The sequence below is a fragment of the Pelophylax lessonae genome, assembly GCF_965119305.1.
Source record: "Pelophylax lessonae genome assembly, chromosome: 5".
NCBI lineage: Eukaryota > Metazoa > Chordata > Amphibia > Anura > Ranidae > Pelophylax > Pelophylax lessonae.
In genome coordinates, this window is record NC_138772.1 from 55220709 (window position 1) to 55248699 (window position 27991).

Consider the following 27991-nt stretch of genomic DNA (forward strand, 5'->3'; position numbering starts at 1 on the left):
AGATCACTCTTCCACGCTAGGGAAGGGTTAAAAGCTATCTCAAGTTATGTATTGCTGCCTGTGTCCCCATGAGGACGTTTTCTTTTACTTCCTGTTCTGTAGACATAAAAGGAAACAGAAGGTTGAAGAGAATCCTAAATCTCCCCAGCAAGGACACAAAGAGCAATACAAATTCAACAAAGCATATAACCCTTCCACAGTCTGTCCAAAAATGTTGCCTTTACTTACACTTTAACTCTTAAGTGATTATTAGATAATTGCATGCAAGTTCCAAATTACAGAACAGAAAGTTTGATTAGCTGGTTTATTGGGAAGTATACAGTGAGGCCAACCATCCAGGCAGAAATAAATACATTTACCTACATTCAAATGTGGGAAATACCTTATCAGAGCTGCCGTTTCCAAGATCTGAATCATTGGAGCTCCCAAAATACAGACGCCATATACTGGATTTGGGGTCTTCTGGGGGAATTTTGATCAGTTCCAGAGAGGTAAGCGATTGATCTAAGACACTGTCCACTTCTCCTGATTCATCAGACACGCTGCTGTGGTTCAGGAATATCATTGATGATAAACTTGCATCACTATCAGATCCAGAGCCATTGTCCTGAAAGTATCAACAGACAAATATTGGAAAACTGTCCTCTCTCGTGTCTACATTATCTTATGACTGAGCTACAATGCTGTCTATTTCCTAAAAATTATAACCATTTTTACTATCCATTAAAGCATAGAAAAAGGGTTTTTCTTTTTCAACAAATGGGGACACAGAAAGTCCTTCCTGTGGCTGCACTGTCTACCTGGTAGATCTTACAGAATACGTGAACAGAAGACAAGGTGGTAGCCTTGCAAATCTGGTAAACAGTTGCTTGATGCTGAAAAGCCAAAGAAACACTTACAGGTCCACTAAAATGCAACTCGACAGGAAAGGGTGGACCCTAATCCTTGAGAACATTACCTTGGATGGTCTGACTAAGTCGTCTAGAGCAGTGTTTCTCAATTCCAGTTCTCAGGGCACACTAACAGGCCAGGTTTGCAAGAAAACTGAAATACATCACAGGTGATATCATTTGCTGCTCAGTGATTGCAGTATTCTAGTCTGCATCTCCCCAAGGTAATACTTAAAATCTGGCCAGTTAGTGTGCCCTGAGGACCAGAGTTGAGAAACACTGGTCTAGAGTAGGTGGAACAAAAAGCCAGTGTACCCTTATGGGAATGAACCGGTAAAACAAAAAGGGAATTAGTCTATCTGAAAAAAGCAGTGGCTGGGACATTGGGGTTGATTTACTAAAGACAAATAGACTGTGCACTTTGCAAAGTGCAGTTTCCCCAGAGCTTAGAAAAAAGATAAAGCTTCACTTTACAAAGAATACCCAATCATATGCAAGGAAAATTAAAAAACACCGAATTTTTGCTTGCACATGATTTGATGATGGAAGTCAGCAGAGTTTCTGCTCATTTACTAAGCTCTGCAGCAACTGCACTTGCAGTGAGCAACTGCACTTTGCAAAGTGCACAGTCTGTGCCCCTTTAGTAAATCAACCCCATAGGCTCTCACAGGCCACACCACATCCAAACAATGAAATTAAATGTTAGTTTTTGGCAAACTGGAGCCAGACAAAGGTATGGAAGAATGATGTCATGGTTGAAATAAAAGACGGAAAGAATCTTAGACAGGAAGGATGTCCAAGTCTGTAACCACACTATGTCCTTATGAAAAAAAAAAACAGAAAAGCTTTCTTCCAGGGTAAGGCTGTCAGATCAGACATTAATCTTCCTGGCTAAAAGGAAGAGTCTCGACTGAAAAAGAAAAATCTAGAACAGTAAAATAAAAAAAAGGTTAGTCTTCCACATAGAAGAGCTAAGGAGAAGGCATCCATCCTCCTAGGACACTAACAAAAAACTGGGGCATGGAGGTAGTAAGAGGGGTTGGCCTACAAGTTTTTATTTGTCCAAACGCCCATGTAGGGAGCAGTATAATCTGAAGGTGAAAGCCTATCCATGCCCGTCAATGGATGAGAAAGAAAGTAATATAGCATTTAAAAAACATACCTCTTGTTTGTGAACTGACAATTACGCAGTGATTATACTGACTACTGATGCCCTTAATCCCATTTTGACAGCAAAATGTTAAAGTACTGTATATCTAAACCCATATGTATTCGTTTTTGTATATAGTAGAGACAGGGTAAACCAGCCAGGTTTTTAATTGCTGTCCATGTCGGCTCTGGGCAGATTCACCTCCTGTATGTGCTCTGCTGACTACTGCCAGAAAGAATGATAAAAAGTCCAAAAATTTATATTTGTCACCCTAACTGGAATAGATAGGAAATCAGCTAATAGGAACACCTGTTTTGACAACAACAAACTCACTTTGGAGAGATTTTTTGCTCACTTCCCATTGTCTTTGGGACAGAAGTGAAGGAATAACTCCACCACAAACAGATATTAAAAAGCTGACATGTTCTAAAAATCGTTTTAGATATACTTTTGGATTTTCAGGTTCTTGTATCTTGTATCTTGTAGCATGGAGCTTATGTACACTTTCGGTATTCTCTAAGATTGATTTTCATCTTTTAAGCCCCATTCAGATATTGCATTGCATAAACTAGCGTTCTCGCTTGCAATTCTGAAAGCGTGATTTACATGCGATTTCATGTGTCAAATATAGGGCAGCCCATTCATGTCAATGGGCTGTTCTATGTACCCTTGTCACCCAAAAAAAGTTCCTGCTCGTTTATGGGCCACAAGCTTAGCACAATTTTTGAATACTGTACCAACTCAAAAACTGCGCTTGGAAAATAATGACAAATCACAGTGAAAAAATACAAACAGTCCAAACAGAAATGAGAAGCAATTTTTAAATGTGCGTTTTCTCAGACTGTACTATACAACCTGATACCTAAAGTATTGTGTGGCGTTAAGGCTTATCTGTTACTTCTATTGCCTATTGTGAAGATATATATTGTTTTCTTAGTAATTTGCATCTTATGTCCTTAATTGCAACCGTACCATATACAGTATCTCACAAAATTGAGTACACCCCTCACATTTCTGTAAATATTTTATTTCTAGATTGTAAGCTCTAACGAGCAGGGCCCTCTAATTCCTCCTGTATTGAATTGTATTGTAACTGTATTGTCTTGCCTCACATTGTAAAGCGCTGCGCAAACTGTTGGCGCTATATAAATCCTGTATAACAATTATCTTTTCATGTGACAACACTGAAGAAATGACACTTTACTACAATATAAAGGAGTGTACAGCTTGTATAACAGTGTAAATTTGCTGTCCCCTCAAAATAACTCAACACATAGCCATTAATGTCTAAACCGCTGGCAACAAAAGTGAGTACACCCCTAAGTGAATATGTCCAAACTGGGACCAAAGTGTCAATATTTTGTGTGGCCACAATTATTTTCCAGCACTGCCTTAACCCTCTTGGGCATGGAATTCACCAGAGCTTCACAGGTTGCCACTGGAGTCCTCTTCTACTCCTCCCGATGATATCACAGAGCTGGTGGATGTTAGAGACCTTGCGCTCCTCCACCTTCCATTTGTGGATGCCCCACAGATGCTCAATAGGGTTTAGGTCTGGAGACATGCTTGGCCAGTCCATCACCTTTACCCTAAGCTTCTTTGCAAGGCAATGGTTGTCTTCGAGGTGTGTTTGGGGTCGTTATGATGGAATACTGCCCTGTGGCCCAGTCTCTGAAGGGAGGGGATCATGCTCTGCTTCAGTATGTCACAGTACAAGTTGGCATTCATGGTTCCCTCAATGAACTGTAGCTCCCCAGTGCCGGCAGCCCCAGACCATGACACTCCCACCACCATGCTTGACTGTAGGCAAAGACACACTTGTCTTTGTACTCCTCACTAATTGCTCCTTTATTAATTGCGGATAGTAAACTTCTGTTATATTTTTATATCCGAGCAATGTTTTGCTCTAGTTACCTTTTCTTTGTTTTGTACTTGTAAAAGTTATGCAAAATAAAGTTATCGTAAAAAAAAAATGGGCCTTTTACCCCAAATTTCTGTGCGATGCACCATGTTGGGGGTGCCATTAAGAATAATATCGCACGTTTCCCTGCAATTTGGATTCACCTAATGTGAATTGCTAAGTCTCCATTATTCTAAATTACAGTTAACATAAAAATCACTCAATTTTTTAGAATTAGGTCTTGGAGAGCTTTCCAGCTCTCACAATAGCACACCAGACTCAATGTATCTTCATAAAATGAGAAAATGAATATACATTTGTGTGATGCACAGTCAACTTCGATCTGGAGCCATCCACGATTTTCTATATCTTTTGGAGCAGAAATATCTTCCTGCCCTTGTCCCTGTCTTAGTTCCAGCTCACACTTCAAGTCTTGCTTCTCCTGCTGAATGTTCTAGACTTGGATAGACATACCTGCACTGATGTGCTAGTTCCAAGGCTTGCATGGATGGCTTCTAACTGAGCATTGTACAACAAAGCTTTCAGATCAGCTCCGGTGAAGTTTTCTGTCACACTGGCCATATGCTGCAGATCCACATCATCGTCTAAGACCATTAACTGACTCAGGCATTTTAGGATTTCATATCGGGAAGCCTTTAGTATGAGTACAAACATAAAAAAACAGAAATAGATAAATTAGACTGGAAGAAAACAAATTCTATTAAAAATTACGTTATTATGACAGATGTTTAAAAAACAAAAATGAATGCGAGTGTATATTAATTGCATGAAAACCATATAAACCTGACACACATCTGGCCAATTTGACTATTTGAAATCCTTGTGCTGCTAGCATTATTAAATAGATAGGAAAGTATGTCATATTTACTTCTTTTAGTGGGTTGTTTTACAAGGTGATCATTTAAAACCACTTCAATGACTGCCTACTAAACCTATTTATGACCACTGGACACATATGCGTTATCTTGATGTCTGTATGCATGTCGACATTTTGGTGTTGCTTTTCTCCCGTTTAATATATTTTTTTTTTATACCGCCAATGAATTTACGATATCTTTTGATATTTATTGCTCACATTTCTTACATGAGCTTCATAGTTTGTACTGTGTCTTGTACCACTCTTTTTATTGGACATTGTTCTCAATTGTTCTGAAATGTATCTATTTTTTGAAAAAAAAAAACCATAATAAAATAATAAATAAAAAGAAAAAAAGAAAAGTAATAAGCACAAATCAAAAATGAACAGCAGGTTTAACCCCTTTGCGCTTAAGGGTAAAACAAATCTTAAAGTGGTTGTTACCTTTCAAAAAGAATCACTGGCAGCCCCTCTGTTTTATCCAGGCGGAATGCACTATGTAAGTTTTTTTTTTAAACAAAGCTTCTAAATACCGTTTTTTAGCTACATTCAGGCCGGTCACGTGACTCCCGGCCGTTCTGCTACACCGATCCAGGGCTACAGCGGCAGGGGCTAAGATCTCCCTCTCACATCAGCCAGGGAGGTCACGTGGCCACTCTGTCCCTCCAGCTGTAGCCCTGGATCAGAGAAGCAGAGTGGCAAGGAGTCACGTGACCGGCCTGAATATAGCTGAAAAAAGGTATTCAGAGTGCATTATGCTTGGATAAAACAGAGGGGCTGCCAGTGACAATCAGTAAACTTTTTTTAGCTACTAATAGCGACCGGAAGGGGGGGGGGGCGGGGGACACAGACACAGAGTTGGCTGACAGGCAGGGAGGGAGCGAGGAGGACAGAGGAGAGCTGTGGAAGACGGAGGCATGTAAACTGACCATGGTAATCAGGGCTCGGCAGCCATGATTATTGTGTCCCCACACAGAAACTGGCAGAATCAGCCAGGTTTTTTACAGCTTAGAAGGGGGGAAGTTAGACAGCACAAGCACTGTGCTGTTCAATCTGCTATAAGGGAACAGGAGCTCATTTTTTTTTTTTGTTAGGGTTGCAAACACTTTAATGCTTAACTACAATTTTGGAACTTTGATAGTGTTAGTAAAAATGTACATATCGTCACAACTACTTTGTGCATCTAGGTGGATTAGATCTTGTTTTTTGTTTTTTTTTTAGGACAAATTGCGCTTTCATTTGGTGGTAAATGGTAATAGATATCTCCTGATTTTGTGTTATCAAAGAAAAATTTGCCCAAAATAGTAAAAAAATAAATAAATAACGGAATTTTTGTAAAATCTTACCTGTAAAATTCCTTTCTCTGAGTCCTCCGACAGTCGCCGCCATCTTCATATTCGTCACAATGGGGTATTAGACTTTGCTCCGTAGGAGTAGCTAGGCAACAGAATATGTCAATATTAAAGCTTTTAACATATCCCCACCCCAGGGGGTGGTCCCCTCAGTCTATACCCTCCTGCTTCCTGTTTCCTGCTTCAGGTTCAGTGGAATAGCAGTAGAGTACCTAAACCCCAAAAGAGGGGCGGGGGCGGCGACTGTCGGAGGACTCAGAGAAAGGAATTTTACAGGTAAGATTTTACAAAAATTCAGTTTTCTCTTACGTCCTCCGACAGTCGCCGCCATCTTCATATTCGTCACAATGGGGACGTCCCAAAGCAGTGCAAACATGAGGGGTGGGAAACGCAGCCGCGCCTAAAGGCAACGCAGTCTCCACATCAAGGAAGTAACCTTACCAAAGGAAGGAAACCAGCTGGGCAACACGAGAAAAAATTTGCTCAACGGGAGCAATAACCCAGGAAAAAAACAAATAACCCAGGGATACAAAGAAATCCCAAACAGCCCAAAGGACCAAAACCAGGGACCCTAAGGGACCGCCGCACTAAGAACCTTGCGGCCAAAGGAAGCATCTGCCGATGCTTGAACATCCACTCTGTGGAACAGAGTGAAGGTGTGCACGGTCGACCAAGTCGCCGCCCTACACACCTGGGCCACAGAAGCCCCATGATGACAGGCCCAAGACGTACTCAGAGATCTGGTAGAGTGCGCCCTCACAGGCATAAGGGAAACTTTTCCCCGCAAAGCATAGGCCTGTTCAACGGCCTGTCTGAACCAATTGGCGACGGCAGAAGCCGACGCCGCCACGCCCTTCCGAGGACCCCCGGAAGGACAAACAAAGAATCCGACTTGTGAAAAGATTCAGACGATTTTAGGTAAACCCTAATCGCCATGAACAGCATCCAAGGAGTGCAACACCACCTCCTCCGAATGTTTAGACTTCGCGCAAGGCGAAGGCAAGACAATGTCCTCATTGAGGTGAAATTCCGAAACCCTCTTCGGAAAAAAAGAAGGGTTAGGTCGCAAGACCACCTTAACCAAGTGATTGACCAGATACGGACAATGGCAGGACAGGCTGCCAGCTCCGACACTCTGCGAGCCGAAGTGATCGCCACCAAAAAAGGTGACCTTCTAGGACAACATAGACAACGAGATCTACCCGATCCGTTCAAAAAAGAACCATGTTGTAACACGGACAGAACAAGATTCCAGTCCCAAGGAGGCAGAAGCACCCTCCTAGGAGGGACCAGATGCCCCCGAACAAAAGTGCCAATCAAGGAGATAGATGCCATAGGACGTTGAAAAAAGAACGGCCATCGCAGACACCTGACCCTTGATCATAGCCAGCGCCAAACGCTGTCAACACCCTTTCGAAGGAAGGACAACACCCCAGACACCGACCACGGGCGAGGTGAAGACCCCCTGAACTCACACCAGGCAAAATAGGCCTCCGAAATACGGTAAAAGACCTACCCCGAGGAAAAAATTCCTCGCGTCGATCAAAGTGTGAATGACCTCAGGGGAGAGACCCCTATCCCTCAGGGCCTCGGTTTCAACAGCCAGGCCGGCAAAGCCAGCGACTGCAAGGCAGGATGAAATATCAGCCCTTGAGACCGGAGATCTTCCCGAAGAGGCAGACGCCACGGGGCGTCGACCGCCAAATGCACGAGGTCTGCGTACCAGGACCGGCGAGGCCAGTCCGGTGTCACAAGAATCACTGTGTTTCGGTTCCGAGACCAACCTGCGAAGGAACCTGGGCAGCAATTGAAACGGTGAAAACGCATACATCAGTCGGTACTGATGCCACGGAGCCACCAACGCGTCTGACGCGTCTGCCCGAGGATCGCGTGGCCTTGCCACGAACCTGTACACCTTGTTGTACAGACAAGACGCGAACAGGTCCACCTCCGGAAGACCCCACGTCGCGCACAACATCTGGAGAACACCCGGACGGAGGGGCCATTCCCCCTGGTCCAGGGACTGACGGCATCAGATAATCCGCCCGCCAGTTCTCCAACCCCTGGAATGTGAACCGCCAATATCGCCGGGACATGCCTCTCGGCCCAAGACAGAATGTCGGCCACTTCCCGAGCCCTCTTGGTGTCCCCTTGGCGAATGACGTAAGCCACCGCCGTGGCAATGTCCGTCTGCACCCGAACCGGACAGCCCTGCAGCCTGTCCGGCCAACGTTGAAGGCAGAGAATCATCGCACGCAATTCCAGAATGCTGACCGGAAGGGAGGAATCCCCCTCCGACCAAGTTCCCTGGGCGGACAGAACGCCCAGAACACCACCCCAGCCCGACAGGCTGGCACCCGTGGTGACCACCGTCCATGAGAGAGGACGAAAAGACTTGCCCCCTGACACCGGCAGGGACAGGAGCCACCACAGAAGAACCCTTCTGGTGAGATGGCCCAACGAAATCCGGATCCAGAGATCGCGGTCGCCCGTCCCACCTGGACAGGATCTCCGCTTGGAGACCCCGCGTGTGAAACTGGGCGAAGGGAATCGCCTCGAAAGCCGAGACCATCAATCCCAGACATCTCATGCACGTCCGAGTGGACGAGGACGGAGCGTCCCTGAGGGACCTGACTTCCTTCCTGAAGAGTCCTGAGTTTGTCGTCCGGTAGGAAGACCTTAGCCTGGACAGAGTCCAGAACCATTCCCAGGTAAGGGAGACGAACCGATGGGCACAGTGCTGACTTTGGAAAAGTTATCGTCCAACCAAACTCCTGCAGAGACTGCATCGTAACGGACAGAGCCTTCTCCAGACCCTGGCTGGTCGCAGACCGAACCAGAATATCGTCCAGATACCCTAGGACAGAGACGCCCTGGGCTCTCAACAAAGCCAAAACCGGTGCCCGCACCTTGGTGAACCCCCGTGGAGCCGAGGCGAGACCAAAGGGCAACGCCACAAATTGGCAGTGATCCTCCGCTATGGCGAATCAAAGGTACCTCTGGTGACCCTCGAAATTCGGGATGTGAAGATACGCATCCTTCAAGTCGATGGAAGCAATGAACTCCCCCGGAACCAGGGCAGCCACCACCGACCGCAGAGATTCCATGCGGAACTTGCGCACCCGCACAAAGCGGTTCAGCGCCTTTAAGTCCAGAATCGGACGTACCTTGCCCTCCTTCCCGGGCACGGAGAACAGATTGGAATAGAACCCCCGAAACCTGTCCCGATGAGGCACCGGGACCACCACTCCCTGAGCCCTCAGGTCCTGCACCGCTAGATGCAGATCCCGCAAACGCTCCGGGGACAGTAGAAGATTTGAGGGAAAAAATCTGCGCTCCGGCCTATAGAGAAACTCGATCTCGTAGCCAGATCGAACGATTTCCTGAACCCACCTGTCCCGAACCCGGGACAGCCATGGCTGAAGGAAACCGAGCAAGCGTCCCCCCACCCCAGAGTCGGGTGAGGGCGCCCCTTCAGGCCGCACTGTTGTGGGCCGCTGAACCGGACTGGCCGGACTTTTGCTTACCAGTCCACGGCTTCTTACCAGGAGCCGTCTTAGCCTTGTGGGATTAGGGTAAGAGCGTGCTCTTACCACCCGTGATCCCCCTAATTAACGTATCTAGGGACTCACCAAAAAAGGCGAGAACCATCATAGGGCAGATTAGCCAAGGTCTTACGCGAAGATTGGTCCACCGACCAACACTTCGACCAAACCAAAACGGCGAGACAATACCGCCACACCATGTACACGTGCAGCCAACGGAACCATATCCAGGTCCGCATCACACAAATACATGACACCCTGGTGGATTTGATCCACCATATCCAAAGTCGCCTGGAGGGCAGAATCAGCCACCAGGACGCGATTAAGCACCTGCGTCCAGCTCGCGACAGCCTGGGCCGCCATAAGTGAAGCAAATAAAGCTTTCAGCATAGAACCCATAATAGAATAGGCATGACGGGCAAGGGACTCTGTCCGATTGTCCGTGGCATCCCGGAACACCGGGATATCCTCAGCAGGAATCGCAGTGGGCTTATTCAGAACCGCTATCGCGTGATCCACCGGAGGTGGGACACACCAACGCCCATCAGTAGCGGGCGTAAAAGGATAGCGCAGCTTAAACCTACTTGGTATAGCAAAAGGCTTGCGTATATTACGCCAATGTTCCTTTACAGCGCATTGAAAATCATCAGTGCAGGGAATACCTGCAATGTTTTGCGTCTTTTCTGCGTCCCATAAGCCGCCAAGGCAGCAGGAGGACAAGGTTCATCCTGTAAACGCAGTGCTTGCTTGATAGAAGCAACCAATTCATCCATGAGTGCAAGCTCTTCAGACGAGCCAGGGGGAGAAATATCAACCCCCTCAACCTCAGCCTCCATTTCTGACCCTACAAGGTCCAGGGAGGAACGGGACCCCGACAAGGAGACCCCAGCAACAGCAGCCCCATCACCAACACCCTCTGAATCAGAGGAAATTGAAAACTCTGGGCCTTTTTGAGGATTGAGCAGCCATCAGCAATTGCACCTGAGTCGCAAGGCTAGCCACAATTGCAGCCAAATCCCCCCCCCCCCAGGGGGAAAACCGCAGTCCCCTGGCTTTCCACCAATGTGACAGGAAATTTGCTTTCCTGAGAATCCATGCCCCAAAATGAGTAAAATAAAATGGGTGACCGCCCCTTTAAATAAGGCGCTGCGAACGTAGCCCACCGCCACACAAGCACACCCACACCAGGGACCCCCACAGGGAGAAGTTATACTCAGGCAAGGATACAGAGAATAGAGGGAAAAAACCTGGAGAGACCGCTGCTGCTGCTGGCCAGAACGGTGCTCCTGTAGAAAAGGAATTGCTGATATTCAGGGCGCTCCATTAAAGCCTATGGGAGGCTACAAGAAAATGGCCGCCATGCATGTGTACCATGCGGCCGGAGCGAGTACAGCCAAAATGGCGCCGTTTGGCGCCGAAACCGCCGCTCCCCCACCTCATGAAGGTGGAATAAAAATACACCACATAGTTATAAAGAACATGGTGGACCGCCGCAGCGGCGCTGTAATGTGCCCCAAACATGATAGCATCAAGTTCCACAGCACACAGCCGTTCACACACTCAGACTGACACAGAAGTGCAGCACAGCCCCCCCTCCTTGCAGCCCACAGCATGCAGTGTGAGAGATAGGGAAACATCAATAGTGTGAACACAGGGCAAGGTAACACAGTCCCAGACTGACACCCCCCAGACAGACAGGTCCCCACATGAATACACTTACCTCTTACATGGCGTGGGGGACCCGCACAGGCGAACAAGCCGCTGTACATGAGACAGGGAGAGTCGCATCCAGGACGCAGCAGAAGGTGGGTTGAGAAACCGCACAGCGTCCAGTGAGGTAGCCACCTCACCCTAGCATCCCTGCACGGAACAGGGATGGGTCGTTCAGAAAACTCAGGAGCGGTACCTGACTGAACGCTCGATGGCGCAGCCCGCATTATCCTCTTCATCCGAAGATCTAACTATTGCTGGTAAAAATAACAGCTAAAGAAAGAGAGAAAAAACTCAAATAAAATCAAAAAAGAGAGAAGGCTGAGACAAAATGCCCCAGCATAGAGACATCCAGCTACTCCTGACAAGCTAGACATTGAAACTGAAGCAGGAAACAGGAAGCAGGAGGGTATAGACTGAGGGGACCACCCCCTGGGGTGGGGATATGTTAAAAGCTTTAATATTGACATATTCTGTTGCCTAGCTACTCCTACGGAGCAAAGTCTAATACCCCATTGTGACGAATATGAAGATGGCGGCGACTGTCGGAGGACGTAAGAGAAAAATAATTTTTAAAAATTTAGCAGTATATTTCTTGCTACTACCATAACCTTCCACCAAAGAACAACCCAAAGTAAATTCTCCTACTCTTGACGATCGCAGCGATACCACATATGTGTATGTTATTTGTTGTTTGTACCCGCAGTACAGCCTAGAAACAATAGTGCGCATTTTGCTTTTTTTTTTATTTTATCCTACCTAAAACACACCAACACTGATGCTTATTAAAAAAAAATAAAAAATCCTGTCCAAATAAAAATACTGATCCTGACCTTTGACCCAAACTCTAACCCTGGCACTGACCTAGATCAGACCTTAACCACTTACTACCTGCCCGCCGTCAAATGACGGTGGAGCGGTGGAGCTATTATCCTGGGACACCGTCATATGACGGCGCACTAGAACAGCCTCTCTCCACACCGTGTTGCTAGGACATGGCGCAATCCCGATCTGGGTAAAGAGTCAATGACATGACTCTTTACCCATGTGATCGGCTGTGTCCAATCACAGCCGGTCACATGTAAATAAATGAGGAAGTGCCGTTATTCGGCTCTCCTCGCCTTACACTGTCAGTGTGTGAGGCGAGGAGAGCCGATCAGCGGCTCCTCCTCATAGGGGACTCAAATACAAGTAATCAGGGCACTGATCATCAGTGCCCTGATTACACAAAATGTAAAAAAAGTGCCATTAATGCCTACCATCAGTGCCCACAGTGCCCGGCATCAGTGCCCACAATCAGTGCCCATAGTACTGCCAGTCAGTGTCCATCAGTGCCTGCACATCTAGGCACTGATGGGCACTGACTGGCAGCACTATGGGCACTGATTGTGGGCACTGATGGTGCCGCCCATCAGTGCTCATCAGTGCCACCTGTCAGTGCCACCCGTCAGTGTCCATCGGTGCCGCCTGTCAGTGCCCATCAGTGCCGCCCGTCAGTGCTGCCTCTCAGTGCCCATCAGTGCCACCTCTCAGTGCCCATCAGTGTCACCTATCAGTGCTCATCAGTGCCGCCTATCAGTGCTCATCAGTGCCGCCTATCAGTGCCACCTATCAGTGCCCATCAGTGTGGTATATTAGTACCTCCTCATCAGTGCCCATAAGTGCCACCTCATCAGTGCCCATCAGTGCAGCCTATCAGTGCCCATCAGTGCCGCCTCATCAGCGCACATCAGTGAAGGAGAAAAATGTATTTATTTTCAAAATTTACTCACAGAAAAGAAGAAAAACTTTTTTTTTTTTTTTTTCAAAATTTTCTGTCTTTTTACTTTTTTTTGTAAGAAGTAAAAAACCTAGAGGTGATTAAATACCACCGAAAGAAAGCTCTATTTGTGTGAAAAAAATGATAAAAATTTCATATGGGTACAGTGTTGTATGACCGCATAATTGTCATTCAAAGTGTGAGAGCGCTGAAAGCTGAAAATTGGCCTGAGCAGGAAGGGGGTGAAAGTGCACAGTAGGCAAGTGGTTAATGTAGGTATTTTTTAATATTTATTTTTTATTTATTTTTTTTTTTACACACTTTGTTTTCTGTCTCTCTCTCTTTATTCACAGAGAGAGAAAACATGGGGGCGGGCTTCAGAGTGACTGATCACTGTGATAACCAATCAGAACCTATCACAGCGATCCGGTTACAAGGAATCGGAAATTCAAGGTCCTGATTGTTAGTACGGGCCCGAGGCTCTCGGTGAGACGTTCCCAGCACAAACAGCACAAACCCAGTCCAGTGGGGCTGCATATTTGCGTACTCTCAGCGCCAAGGGGTTATTAAATTACGCGGCTTATTTCTCCATGACTGCAACAGCCATCTTCAGTGTTTTCCCTCCTCTGGCCGCAGGGTCTGAGTCTTTATAGATTTGAATTGGGCCATATCCATAGTGTATATAGTGTAGGGGTAAGGCCCTATTCGATTCCAAGTTTTTTAGGTCATATGTCTCTTCAGGGTCACAGGGGTGCACTCACTTTTTCACTTCTGAGACCAAGAAACAGTTGTCAGCTGACAACACAGAGCTTCTCCAGTCTTTTCGAAGGATTCCAACCATATTGTCTGGATGCGTCCAACTGCCTGACAGCTTTCACACACACACGCACATGATATGACTTGTGAGCTGCAGCCAGTCGCACCCAGCCCTCTCAAACCAAGCGCTCCTGTGAGCGATGCAGGAGCAGAGCAGAGAGCGGAGACTGACAGCCACTGATGTCCGGTCTGAGAAGACAGAGAACTGAACGGTCAGTAGTCATGTGGTCGCTTAGTTCTCAGGCTTAAAGCCGGCAAGGGACAGCTGCAGGATCACACCAATGCTGGAGCATAGAAGTGAGTATGTTTTTTTTTTTTTTTTTTGGAACCTTTTAAGATGTTAAAAAATTGAAAGCAAATTTTCAGGCAGATATAAAAGACACAAATAAATGCAATTGTGTAATTACATCATTAAAGTAAAATTCTACTGTATGTTTATTTTGACTTTGAATAGTTTGTTTGGGCCAAGCCCAGTACTCAAAATCCTGGGGTGCCATTCTCCTCTTAGTACTTTAGATACACTTAGGTTTCTGTCTCTGCTTTGCATTCTGACCTGGTCTGGAGGAGGACAGTAAAGACACTCATCCAAGCGTCCGGGTCGGAGTAGAGCAGGATCGATCAAATCTGGGCGGCTTGTAGCTGCCAGTACATAAACTCCTATGGAAAGAAGAATTAAACAAAAATAAGGAATGATCTTTTGCATTAATCCTGCAAGGAATGAATGGTCAGCTTTAAAAATACTCTTACCGTGTAATCCTTCTACCCCATCTAGCTGGGTCAGCATCTGGTTGACCACTCTGTCAGTGACACCGGTGTTGTCATGACCTCGCCGTGGTGCAATAGAGTCAAACTCATCAAAGAAAAGGATACAGGGCTTAGCAGCCTGTGCTCTGTAACCGCATATTACAAGAAAGTCAAAGAAATTTGAGCCAGTGATAACAATGAAGTCACGTTTCTTGAAACCATACAATATATCAGGGGGAACAGCAGTGCAGCTACACTATACCATCCTGTCTATTAGACTCACTCTGTAGGTCAGGGGTGTCCAACCATCTGTCCTTGATAGGGCCACATTGGATGAAGAGGAATTGTCTTGGGCCACACAACATAAAATATACAAACAATAAGGATAGCTGCTGATCAGAAAAAGTCGGGCAGAACACAGTTACCGATCGCTGATATAGATATGTACTTATCTGAGTAAAAAATTATGTTTCTAAATTAGTTTCTTTATGGAATTTGTTTGCTTTCGGAATTTGTTTAGTTTAGTTTTCCTTAAATTTTGTTTAGTTTTCATTAAAATTCGTTTAATTTATTAATTTTCTAATGAATTCCAATTTTTCAGAACAATTAGAATTTGGATCGGTCGAAAAACGATCGACTGATTTGAATTCTGTGTGAAGAAAAAGCTGGTTGTTAAGCAGCGGGCCGGGAAGCCGTCCGCCCGTGTCATCACCTGTCAGCGGGCTTCCCCACTGGCAAATTAATGTAAAGAAAAGAATGTGAGCAATGGAGAAATGTTTAAAAAAATGGCGTAGGCCCCCCGCCCCAGCCAATACCAGGCCCTTCAGGTTCAGGGTTCCCACTTTAAGTGAAACAATTAGAATGAAAAATTCCTTTCCTTTAAACATAGTGCCGGGGGGTGCTGGGTCCCCTTAGTCCTTCTGTGAAGTGACACTTCTGTAGCATGTATAGAATGTGCTGCAGCAAAAATGACATTTCTATAGAAAAAAAAAATGCATGAAATAACATTTAAATTGCCGGCAATACAAAAATGTGAAAAAAATGTCACAATTATAAAAAAAAAATAAAAAACGACGCAACCTGTGACCCTTATATGAGCATGCAGCCCGGCAGGTCAGGAAAGGGGGGAGGGACAGCCCCCCCCCCCCTCTGAACCATACCACCTCAACATGGGGGGGTGGGTGCTTTGGGAACAAGGGCCTCTTCCCGACAACCCTAGGCTGTGGTTGTCGGGGTCTGCGGGTGGGGGGTTTATCGGAATCTGGAAGCCCCCGTTAACAAGGGGGCCCCCAGATCCTGCCCCATCCCCCCATGTGAATGGGTATCGGGTACATAGTACCTGTACCCATTCACCAAAAAAGTGTAAAAAAAATAATAAAAACACAGAGACAGTTTTTTACAAATCCTTTATTAAAAAAATAAAAACAGTGTCCCTTGAGCCGTCGTCAATCAAGCCGCCTACTGACCCGAAAAAAAAAATCACTCTCGCTGACACGGAGACTCTATGCCTACTGCATGCTCCTCCGTTTGACAGTTCTAGGGAAGGGCGGGGAAACCTATATATGTCACCCGGTGGCACTTCCCCTTCTGACGTCATGGACCCAGCGTGCACGATCCGTGACATCAGAAGGGGGGGCAGTGCTACCAGGTGATGTAAACAGGTGGCCCCGCCCCTTCCCTATAAAGGAACTGTCAAACGGAGGTGCCTGCAGTAGGCATAGCGCCTCTGTGTCAGCGAGAGTGATTTTTTTTTTCTGGGTGCGGCCGGTGATGTGATTGACGACAAATCTACATCTGTTTTTTATTTTTTAAAGGATTTGTCAAAAACTGTGTGTGTGTGTTTTTTCATTATTTTTGAACATTTTTTTTGGTGAATGGGTATGGGTACTATGTACCTGATACCTATTCACATGAGGGGGGGCAGGATTTGGGGGCCCCTTGTTAAAGGGGGCTTCCAGATTCTGATAAGCCTCCCGCCCGCAGACTCCGACAACCACAGGCCAGGGTTGTCGGGAAGAGGCCCTTTTCCCCAAAGCACCCACCCTCCCCATGTTGAGGTGGTATGGTTCGGGGGGGCACCCCTCCTTTTGCCTACAGCCCAGGGTTGTCGGGAAGAGGAACTTGTCCCCATCAACATGCCCCAAAGCTCCCACCCCCGCATGTTGAGAGGCATGTGGCCTGGTATGGTTCAGGAGAGGGGGGGGGGGGGGGCGACACTTGGTGTCTAACAATTAAAAGGTCCCCCAAGGGGAATCCTTCCTTCCATCCAATATAGTGTCTAACAATAAGGATAACTGATGAGCATAAAAAGTCAGGCAGATCACTAAGAGGGGCACATCAACTAATGTGATATTTGACACTGTTTTTTAATAAACTATGTGCTGAGTGTTCAGGCAGAGATGGGAGACAGCTGGGCAAGGAGGCTGGGGTAGAGGAGGGGTTGTGGGTGGAGGGCACACAATTTGGTTTCAAGTGTAAGTGCACAATAAGAGCCCTTTCACACTGATCAGTTTTTTTTCTGATTTTGCATTTTAAAAAAAATGTAAGAAAATGCATGATCCTTAAATCCTATAGAATTCTTCATACCAGTCAGTTGCATTTTTAAAAGTCCTGTAAGCTGCATTTTAGGTGCAGTAAAAAAATGTAAAAAAACACCCCATAAACGCACCTCCCCATTGAAATGAATGTAAAACGCATCAAAAACGTAGCAAAAATGCACCCGCGGTTACATTTTGTGGTGTGTGTTTTTTGAGTCACGTTTCCTTTTTTCACAGGTGCAGGCTTATGTCAGGAAATCAGAACACCCCTGAAACTTGGCAAAAAGTATATGTGTTTTTGCGGTAGAGCAGTGTGCCTGCAGCCTTAAAGCTGAGTTTTTTTTAAATAACCCCCGTGATAGTCACACCTAATGATATTCATAATGTGTATGAATTGAAGGTATTAGAAATCATGATTTTTTTTAAAGAAACTCACTTTGTTGTCACAAGCGAGCGCACTCCCATCTTTAGTGTGGGAATCTGAAGCCCACTCCTTCCTCCATTCAGGATACGATCTCCTGCATGCGCATATAGTACAAAGCAAGGCACATTCATTGTGTTTCAGGCTTATCCCTGCCTTGCATGGTGTAATTTCCTGTTTGGAAATATTGCGATGCTACAAGCGGCGGATGCCCATTGACTCCTGGGATTGATGACATTCATAAAGCTGGCCATACATGGTTAGATTTTTGCTGGAATGTTTGTACGGAAAGTCTGAAAAATTGTCAGTCAGAACATTCTTTCTTGCTATCGAGTCAACTAATTTAGTTTGAAATCCCTTAAAATTTAATTGAGACTTGTTATTTGAATGGCATCCCACACATTTTAACAGGTTTAATTATGTAAGCTTTTCCTGAACAATAAACACATTTACAGTTAGGCTTCATTCACCCGGGCATAATAAAGCATACGCTTATGCAAGGGCCATGTTTGCCCACCAATGGATGCACAGAACACCTGCAGGAAGGCAGTCCTATTCATGTCATTTGGGATGCTGCAGTTGTTGCACAGATGCAGCTGCGGCTCCCAATTTGGCATCCATGTGGGTGTCCAATTGGGAGCAGCAACTGCGTCTGTGCAGCCGCTGCACCCGAACTGACATGAATAGGACTGCCTGCCTGTGTTCTGTGCATCCATTGGAAGGCAAACCCTTGCATGAGCATATGCTAAAGAATGCCCGTGTGAACAAGACCTCAGAATTTTGTTTGTTTGGGAAACATTTTCCATCCGGCTTTTTTGAATTCTCTTGACACTACGGTTGATTTTACCTCAATAACCAGTAGAAAATTGAACAAATGTTCCAAAAACAAATATTTTTTCAAAACGAATTCTACCAGTGTATGGTCAGCTGAAGCAAGTTTATTTTGTTTTAAAAAAAACAGTAGAACGCAGGTCTTCCCCATCTGTAGTAAATAATCATAAAGTCACCATGTATAAAAAATAATCTGTTAATTCTGTTTAAACCAATCTTATGATTTACAAACATTTGGTCTTACTGTCCAAAATGAAGGTCTTACTGTCTTCAATTGCTATACACAATCATCTTCATTCCATATAAAATGTTACCTTGTAAAGACATCTCGTACTGCCTGCTCACTTGCTCCAATATATTTGCTGAGAAGTTCTGGACCCTGAAGAGATATGATCAGCGTTATGTGAGAAATAGAACCAAACATTTCCACTTTCTCGTGGGAGATGTTAAAATCATTAAAGTGATTGTAAAGTCTCGTTTTTTTTTTCTCTATTAAAAAAAACAAACATGTTATACTTACCTCCTCTCTGCAGATGGTTTTGCATACAGCAGCCATGATCCTCGGCTTCACGGGTCCTGGCTGGAGCTCTTGGCCCCTCCCTCCTGTCGAGTGTCCCCACAGCAAGCAGCTTGCTATGGGGGCAGCCGAGCCGCAGCTTCCTGTGTCCATTCAGACACCTCCCGGCCCCTCTCTCTCTCTCCTCATTGGTTAACTGAGTTTGATTGAAAGCAGCGGGAGCCGATAGTGCTGTGTCTCAGGCAATCAGGAGAGAGAGTCCCGGGTGGCCGAGGCATTCGTGGACAACGCTGGATCAAGAGGGGTCTCAGGTAAGTATTGGGGGGGGGGGGGGCTGAGAGGGCCTGCTGCACACAGAAGGCTTTTTATCTTAATGCATAGAATGCATTGGGATAAAAAAAACCTTTGGACTTTACAACCACTTTAAGTCAGGCTTAAAAGTGTCAGTCAATTTGACAATAAGGCTGCAAGCGTCTGTGCATGTTTTTCCACAGGATTTTGGCACATTTTTATGCGCATGTTTGCGCATTTTTATACAGGTTTTTGAATTTTGGTGTTTTTTTAGCTAATAGAGGAAACTATCATCTATAGCATCATTTTTTGCTAGGTTTTTCAGCTTTTCCATCAGCTTTTCATTTCTTTTTTTTTATTATTAATAATTCATTTTTTTTGTTTTGTTAGGCCAGGTTCATACTAGCTGTGGCTACGGCTCACAGCAGGGTCCGGTGCGTCCCTATTCCCCATTTCAGGTGCGAATCCGGTCCGAACTTTTGCCTGAATTCAGACCTGAAACAAAGCCAAGGACACACAGGACCTTTTTCCAGTATGGACCGTGGCCGCTCCGGAGGTGTGTGAATTGGCTCCATTGAGGGCCAGTCACACTCCCCTGTCATGCAAATTGGATGCTGAGGAACTTGCATCCAATTTGCATAAGAATGAACCCAGCCTGAGGGTAAGGGGTTTGAGTTAAGGTTAGGTTATTGTTAGGGTGTTAATACTACTACTACTACTACTACTAATAATAATAAATGAATTAATAAATGTAAAATAAATACACAAATAAATAAATACAATAAATTAATACTATGTAATAAATAACCCCTAACCCTTAAAAAAAAATAATAATAAAATATTAATAAATGCCCTAATCCCAACACAAAATAAATAAATAATGCATTATTAATATTATTATTAATAATAATAATAATAATAATAATAATAAGAAGAAGAAGAATAGGAAAATATTATTATTAATTGATTTATTTTTTGGGTTTGGGTGTTTTTTTATAATTATTAATAATAATTTTATTAATAATTATATTATTAATATATTATATTATTATATATTATAAATATATTTTTTTAAGGTTAGGGGTTAAAGGAGAAGTACAGCCAAAGCTCGTTTGGCTGTATATCTCCTGTGGGTCACAGAAGTGCAGTTCGTACTGCACTCCTGTGACCAGTTTTCAGAAGTCGCTGTTAGCTGACGTCACAGAGCCGGTCCAGGCTCAGGCAAGATTGCAACAATGGAGTTGGGATCTGCCTACATACCTAGACTGGCACCCCCCTCCACAGCCCAGCGCTCCAGTGCAGGGGGGGTGGGACAGAGTGCTTGTGACCGACAGTCACCAAATCTCTGCCCACGGAGTTGTAAGAACTGAGCAATCAGCGGTGATTGATCACTCCCTTCTAAGGGTTAAGAGGCCCCAGGGGGACAGATGCAGCAACGGACCAATGCTGCATCTACGTAGGTAAGTATGAATGTAAAAAAAAAAAAACAGAAAACCCATACATCTATTTTTATTATTTATTATTACATATTATTTATTATGATTTTTAGTTTTGTGTGCATTTATTTATTTATATATTATTACTGTTGTTTTTTTTTACAATTTATTATTTCAGCAGAAAATCACACGAAAGCGCACAAAAATGTGCCAATTGCGTCTTTCCGTTCATTTCTATGGGAATAAAAATGCGCCAAAAACACCCAATTTGAGCTACAAAAAAGCTTCAGAACTTCCTAGAGCTTAAGACGTTTGGCTGCAGGCAACATGGAGTGGAGATCTGAGCCAACTTCATAGAGAATAATAAATTTTTTTCCTCCATTATTTTGGAGCTTTAAGCTCTAAAACACTGAGGTGTGAATGAGGCCTAAGTCTATGGGGTCTGTGTTTAAAATATTTGGTGAACGAGCGTGACACGCATCCGCACATCTTGCCTTATTCTGAGTTACAGTATATAACATTCTCATATTATTGTAAGTGCCATCTAGTGGCCAAAATTATTTTTTTCCCGATTAAGGTAAATGAATACCGCATTATGGACCTTGGATGGTGCCTGCGATCATACGAGATAGTTAAATAACACAGAATAAGGCAAATTTTATTTGAGCTGTGTAGATGTGTTCAGAATACATACTATGACTAATGAGTTAACCCAATCATTTTCATTTTTGAAGTTCTTGAAAGGCTTTAATTTGGTTTTCAAAAAACCCTGGAAAACCCTGCTCAGGTTTTTTATAGGCTGGTAAATATACAAAAATGTAAAAAAAAAAAAAGTAATATGTTTAGCTTTTTTTTTTTATAATCACTTGGTTCAGAATCATGTTAATTGGTTCCCGATTGCTAGGGGTGACCTGAAGCTGTCCTTTGAGCTGTCCAGTAGGGCCTGTGAATTAGGGACATGCACCGGTGGCCATTCCCAGTTCTAACCTGGAAAGCTAAAGTAGATGAAGATATATTTGGTCTGATAAAGCACTGTATATCATAAGTGGCTGTTTTTTTTATTTTTTCAGTTTTTTTTTTTTATTTGTTTGCGTCTCAGTGCTGCTGATTGCCTTCTTCAACTATTTCTGGTCTACATGCACTCGCTTCAGGTGTATAAAATTTCTCTGACAAGGACAATGGAGGAGCATGCTTGTGCAGTGGGTTTTGGCCCTGCTGGTCATAGCTTCTACTGGGGACACATGTGATCCCTACAGCCTCCAATTCCTTCTCCACACATTTTCTTCTTATAATCATTCTTACAGATAACTGCAACTGTCATCATAGAAAATATTCCCATTCCCAGTGGGCAGAGTGAAATGCGTCAGTGAGTGTGGCCCGAGCGGCGCTGGTGGAGGCCACATATCTTAGTTATTTGTTAGCATCGGGCTGGTTTGAACAGCGTCTTTTGCCATATAGTTTGGCTCTTCTGGATGAGTGATTCTGACATTTGCTCCCATTTTTTGATGCACCAGCAGGGATACATCTAACCTTCAGCTTGGAGTGACGTTTCAAGCGTTTTCATGATTGCAATGTGCACTCACGGCCACTTTATTAGGTACACCTTGCTAGTACCGCTAGTGCCTTCAGAACTGCCTTAATTCTTAATGGCATAGATTTAACAAGCTGTTGGAAACATTTCTCAGAGATTTTGGTCCATAGTGACATGATAGCATCACACAGTTGCTGCAGATTTGTCGGCTGCAGATCCATGATGCAAATCTCCCATGCCACCACATCCCAAAGGTTCTCTATTGGATGAAGATCTGGTGAGTGTGGAGGCCATTGGAGTGCAGTGACCTCATTGTCATGGTGAAGAAACCAGTGGTGAGATGATTGGAGCTTTGTGACATGGTGCATTATCCTGCTGGAAGGAGCCATTAGAAGATGGGTACACTGTAGTCATAAAGGGATGGACATGGGCAGCAACAATACTCAGGTATGCCGTGGTGTTTTAAATGATGCTCAATTGGTACTAAGGGGCCCAAAGTGTGCCAAGAAAACATCCCCCACACCATTACACCACCACCAGCCTGATCCGTTGATACAAGGCAGGATGGATCCATGCTTTCATGTGGTTTAGTGTGCCAAGAAAACATCCCCCACACCATTACACCACCACCAGCCTGATCCGTTGATACAAGGCAGGATGGATCCATGCTTTCATGTGGTTTATGCCAAATTCTGACCCCATTATCTGAATGTTGCAGCTGAAATCGAGACTCATCAGACCAGGCAACGTTTTTTCCAATCTTCTATTGTCCAATTTTGGTGAGCCTGTGCGAATTGTAGCCTCAGTTTTCTGTTCTTAGCTGACAGGAGTGGCACCCGGTGTGGTCTTCTGCTGCTGTATCCCATCTGCTTTAAAGGTTCAATGTGTTGGTCATTCATAGATGGTTTTCTGAATACCTTGCAGGTAACAAATAGTTATTTGAGTTACTATTGCCTTTCCATCATCTCGTCTGCCCATTCTCCTCTGACCTCTGACATCAACAAGGCATTTTTGTCCACACAACTGCCGCTCACTGGATATTTTATCTTTTTCAGGACCATTTTCTGTAAACCCGAGAAATGGTTGTGTGTGAAAATCCCGGTATACCAGCAGTTTTTGAAATACTCAGATCAGCCCGTCTGGCACTAACAACCATGCCACGTTCAAAGTCACTTAAATCCCCTTTCTTCCCCATTCTGATGCTCAGGTTGAACTTCAGCAAGTTGTCTTCACCACGTTTAGATGCTTAAATGCATTGGGTTGCTGCCATGTGATTGGTTGATTAGCAGTTTGTGTTACCAAGCAATTGAACAGGTGTACCTAATGAAGTGGCAGTAAGTGTGTAAACAAGCTTTTAGAATAAGGCTTCATGAACAATGGACATATTTAATGTTGCTCCTAGGGGCATCTGGCATATTTTTTTTTTTCTTGCCTCTAAATGCTCCTGCATGTTAGCCTATGTGCCCATGCACACATACTTTAGGTGTTTAGAAGAGTTTAGAGGCAGGGGCATCTAGAGGCAGAAAACCCCCACTGACAGCATGTCCAGGAGCAGTTGCGTTTTGACAGAATAAAACACTTGACGCATGTAAACATGTCTAGACACGCATTAATGCTAGGTGCGTTTAGTGATTAAGCATTAATTACTTTCAAAGGCCAAAATAAATAATTATTCTGGCTAATAAAATAAATTAATGCTCAAGCGCTTGACGCACCTAACATTTACAAGTGTCAAGTGTTTCTTTTTCTGCTAAAACGCTGCTGCCAGGAGGAATGGAATCAAGGAGAGATGATCGAAGCATCGAATGTGCATGAAGTCTTAGGATTGAAGGTTTTTTTTTTTTATATTCACCTTGATGCTGATGAAGTTCATCCCACTTTCAAAAGCTACAATTCCAGCTAGCAAAGTCTTCCCAGTGCCTGGAGCCCCGTACAGCAAAATCCCAGATCTGTGGCGTATAGGGAGGGCCGCGAAAATCTCTGGATACTTCAAGAAAGAAATAAACACAGGGAGATTTGTTATCAAACACATTTTTTAAGGTTAAGGTAATATATCTGGTTTGTAAAGAGAACACGGATTCAAAGGTTGATGTATTAAATCAATTAACATTTAAAGCAATCCTACTCAAATTTCCTATGTGTTTGTAAACCTTAAAAAGGAACTTCTCTTATTTGCTCCCTTGTGGTCTGTTAAATATACAACTGAAAATAATTTGCAAAAACTTGTTGGTCCTGCCAGAAATCCAGTGCTGTCCTGTGCTTTGTGCATTCTGCAATGGCATTGACCCTGCCCATTTCACCTCTTTGGGATACAAAGCACTACATAAGAAAAAAAAAAAAAAGGATTTTAATACAGAAATGTTGGCTAACTGAAAAGTATGTCCATGGACAGTATAGTATGCACTCAATACTTGATTGGGGCTCCTTTTGCATGAATTACTGCATCAATGTGGCGTGGCATGGAGGTGATCAGCCTGTGGCACTGCTGAGGTGTTATGGAAGCCCAGGTTTCTTTGATAGCGGTCTTCAGCTCATCTGCATTGTTGGGTCTGGTATCTCCCATCTTCCCCTTCACAATGCCCCACATATTCTCTATGGCAGGGGTAGGGAACCTACAGTTCTGGGGCCGTATGCGGCCCCCGAAGTCATCTAGTCCGGCCCCCCATGCAGCTGAGTCTGTGTCTCTCAGCTGATCTGTCAGAATGGAGCCGATGCTTCCTGTATAGTTCCTGCTCTGTTATGACAGTCTGAGTGAGTCACAGGTGGAGTGATATCAAATGCACTCCGCCTGTGACCAATACAGGAAACATCAACTCTTCCTCCAGCGTGGCGCTGCTACACTTCTCCTAGCCAGCATTTCCCGCCAGCAGCACACACAGCAGTACCAGCCAGAGCCAGCAGTACCAGCCAGAACCAGCAGTACCAGCCAGAGCCAGCAGCACACACAGCAGTACCAGCCAGAACCAGCAGTACCAGCCAGAGCCAGCAGTACTCACAGCAGTACCAGCCAGAACCAGCAGTACCCACAGCAGAACCAGCAGTACTAGCCAGAGCCAGCAGTACCAGCCAGAGCCAGCAGTACCAGCCAGAGTCAGCAGTACCTACAACAGTACCAGCCAGCAGTACCTGCAGTACCCACAGCAATACCAGCCAGCAGTACATGCCAGCAGTACCAGCCTGAGCCAGCAGTACCCGCCTGAGCCAGCAGTACCAGTCAGCAGTACCCACAGCACAGTACCAGCCTGAGCCAGCAGTACCCACAGAAGTACCAGCCAGCAGTACCTACAGCACAGTACCAGCCTGAGTCAGCAGTACCCACAGCAGTATCAGCCTGAGCCAGCAGTACCATCCAGCAGTACTTACAACACAGTACAAGCCAGCAGTGCCAGCATGAGCCAGCAGTACCCACAGCAGTACCAGCCAGCTGTACCCACCAGCAGTACCAGCCAGCATACCCACCAGCAGTTATTTTCAAAACTTACCACCACAAAAAAGTCGACTGTGCTCCAGACTGACCGACGCAAACCTGGAAAACCTGTTGCGAGTAGCAACATCATCAATACCAGCTAACATCACACACCTCACCAAAGAGAAGCAGTTGCAGCCATCCCATTAGGGGTGAGTTAATTAAATGTTTGACCAAATATAACAGGCTAATTTTTAAGGTAATAATTTTGTACGGCCCCCGAATGGTTTTATAAATACCCAAATGGCCCTTGGCAGAAAAAAGGTTCCCCACCCCTGCTCTATGGGGTTTAGGTCAGGCAAGTTTGCTGGCCAATCAAGCACAGTGATACCATGATCATGTGACCAGGTATTTGTAGTTTTGGCAGTGTTGGCAGGTCTTAAGTCCTGCTGGAAAATGAAATCAGCATCTCCATAAAGCTGGTCAGCAGAGGTAAGCATGAAGTGCTCTAGAATTTCCCAGTAGAGGGCTGTGCTTACTTTGGACTTGATAAAACACAGTGGACCAACACCAGCAGATGACATGGCTCCCCAAATCATCACTGACTGTGGAAACTTTACACTGGACCTCATGTAACTTGAATTCTGTGCCTTTACAGTCTTCCTCCAGACTCTAGGACCTTGATTTCCAAATGAAATGCAACATTTTCCAAAGTCTGTGATGGTTTGGGGGGCCATGTCATCCGCTGGTGTTGGTCCACTGTGTTTTATCAAGTGCAAAGTCAGCGCAGCCCTCTACCAGGAAATTCTAGAGCACTTCATGCTCACCTCTGCTGACCAGATTTATGGAGATGGTGATTTCATTTTTCAGCAGGACTTGGCACCGCCCACACTGCCAAAAGTACCAATACCTGGTTTAAAGGACTTGTAAAGGCAGAAGGTTTTTTTTATCCTAATGACTTCTATGCATTAGGATAAAAAGCCTTTTGTGTACAGCAGCCACCCCAGCCCTGCATAATTCTTACCTGAGCCCCATCTCTATCCATTGATGTCCACGAGTCCCACGGCCATCCGGGACTCTCCCTCCTGAATGGCATTAACACAGCAGCAGCGCCATTGGCTCCTGCTGCTGTCAAAGTCAGACAATCAGGAGAGAGAGTGCCGTGGCCGAACGGCAGCTCCATGTCTGAATGGATACAAGGAGGTGCAGCTCGGCTCGAGTGCCCCAATAGCAAGCTGCTTGTTGTTGGGGTACTCGATAGGAGAAAGGGGCCAGGAGCAGCGAAGAGGGACCCAAGAAGAGGAGGATCCAGGCTGCCCTCTGCAAAACCAACTGCACAGAGGAGGTAAGTATAACATGTTTATTATTTAAAAAACCAAACAAAACATGAGACTTTACAATTACTTTAATGATCATGGTATCACTGTGCTTGATTGGCCAGCAAACACACCTGACCTAAACCCCATAGAGAATCTGTGGGGTATTGTCAAGAGGAAGATGAGAGACACCAGACCCAACAATGCAGACAGGCTGAAGGCTGCTATCTAAGCAACCTGAGCTTCCATAACACCTCAGCAGTGCCACAGGCTGATTACCTCCATGCCACACCCCATTGATGCAGTAATTCATGCAAAAGGAGCCTGATCAAGTATTGAGTGCACACTATACTGTACATGGATATACTTTTCAGTAAACCAACATTTCTGTATTAAAAATCCTTTTTTTTTTTAAATTGGTCTTATTTAATAATCCAAATTTTCTGAGATACTGATTTTTGGGTTTTCACTAGCTGTAAGCCATAATCATCAAAATTAAAAGAAAGAAATGCTCGAAATATATCACTCTGTGTGTAACGCATCTATATAAAATATAGGCGTTTCACAATTTGAATTGAATTACTGAAATAAAGTAACTTTGTGATTATATTCTAATTTTATGAGATGCACATATATATTTAATTACTGCATCTACTAAGATCTATTTCTGTTGTATCGCTGTTGACTAACCTTCGCTGGTAACTCAATTGTGTCCATGAGAGTCTGTCTAATGTCATGCAATCCTCCCACCATAGTCCAACCTTGTTCTTTTGGTTTATGTAAGTTTGCCTTCTTCAGGGACATGGGAGTGAAACCTTTAAGAGCTTTCTGGAAGTCTGATGTTGTCAAAAGCAAGTCTACACGCATACATGGAAAACAGAAAAGTAAAAGTAAATGTTACTTATTGTTACTGTTTAATGCACCAATTTTACAATTGACAATGATATGATAAAATAAATATC

General features: G+C 44.7%; 1 protein-coding gene across 4 annotated transcripts in view; it reads right to left on the reverse strand.

Annotated features, from left to right (window-relative positions):
• The window catches only part of PEX1 (peroxisomal biogenesis factor 1), a 172564-nt gene that overhangs the window by 24895 nt on the left and 119678 nt on the right, over positions 1 to 27991 (reverse strand). For all 4 annotated transcript variants that reach the window (XM_082257814.1, XM_082257813.1, XM_082257812.1 and 1 more), the window contains exons 15-21: positions 27720 to 27886; positions 24160 to 24294; positions 18847 to 18911; positions 14747 to 14889; positions 14553 to 14656; positions 4415 to 4594; positions 383 to 607 (exon numbers count right to left, since the gene is read on the reverse strand). In XM_082257814.1, coding sequence (XP_082113940.1) covers positions 383 to 607; positions 4415 to 4594; positions 14553 to 14656; positions 14747 to 14889; positions 18847 to 18911; positions 24160 to 24294; positions 27720 to 27886 — 1019 coding nt within the window. The remainder of the gene's footprint in view (positions 1 to 382; positions 608 to 4414; positions 4595 to 14552; positions 14657 to 14746; positions 14890 to 18846; positions 18912 to 24159; positions 24295 to 27719; positions 27887 to 27991) is intronic.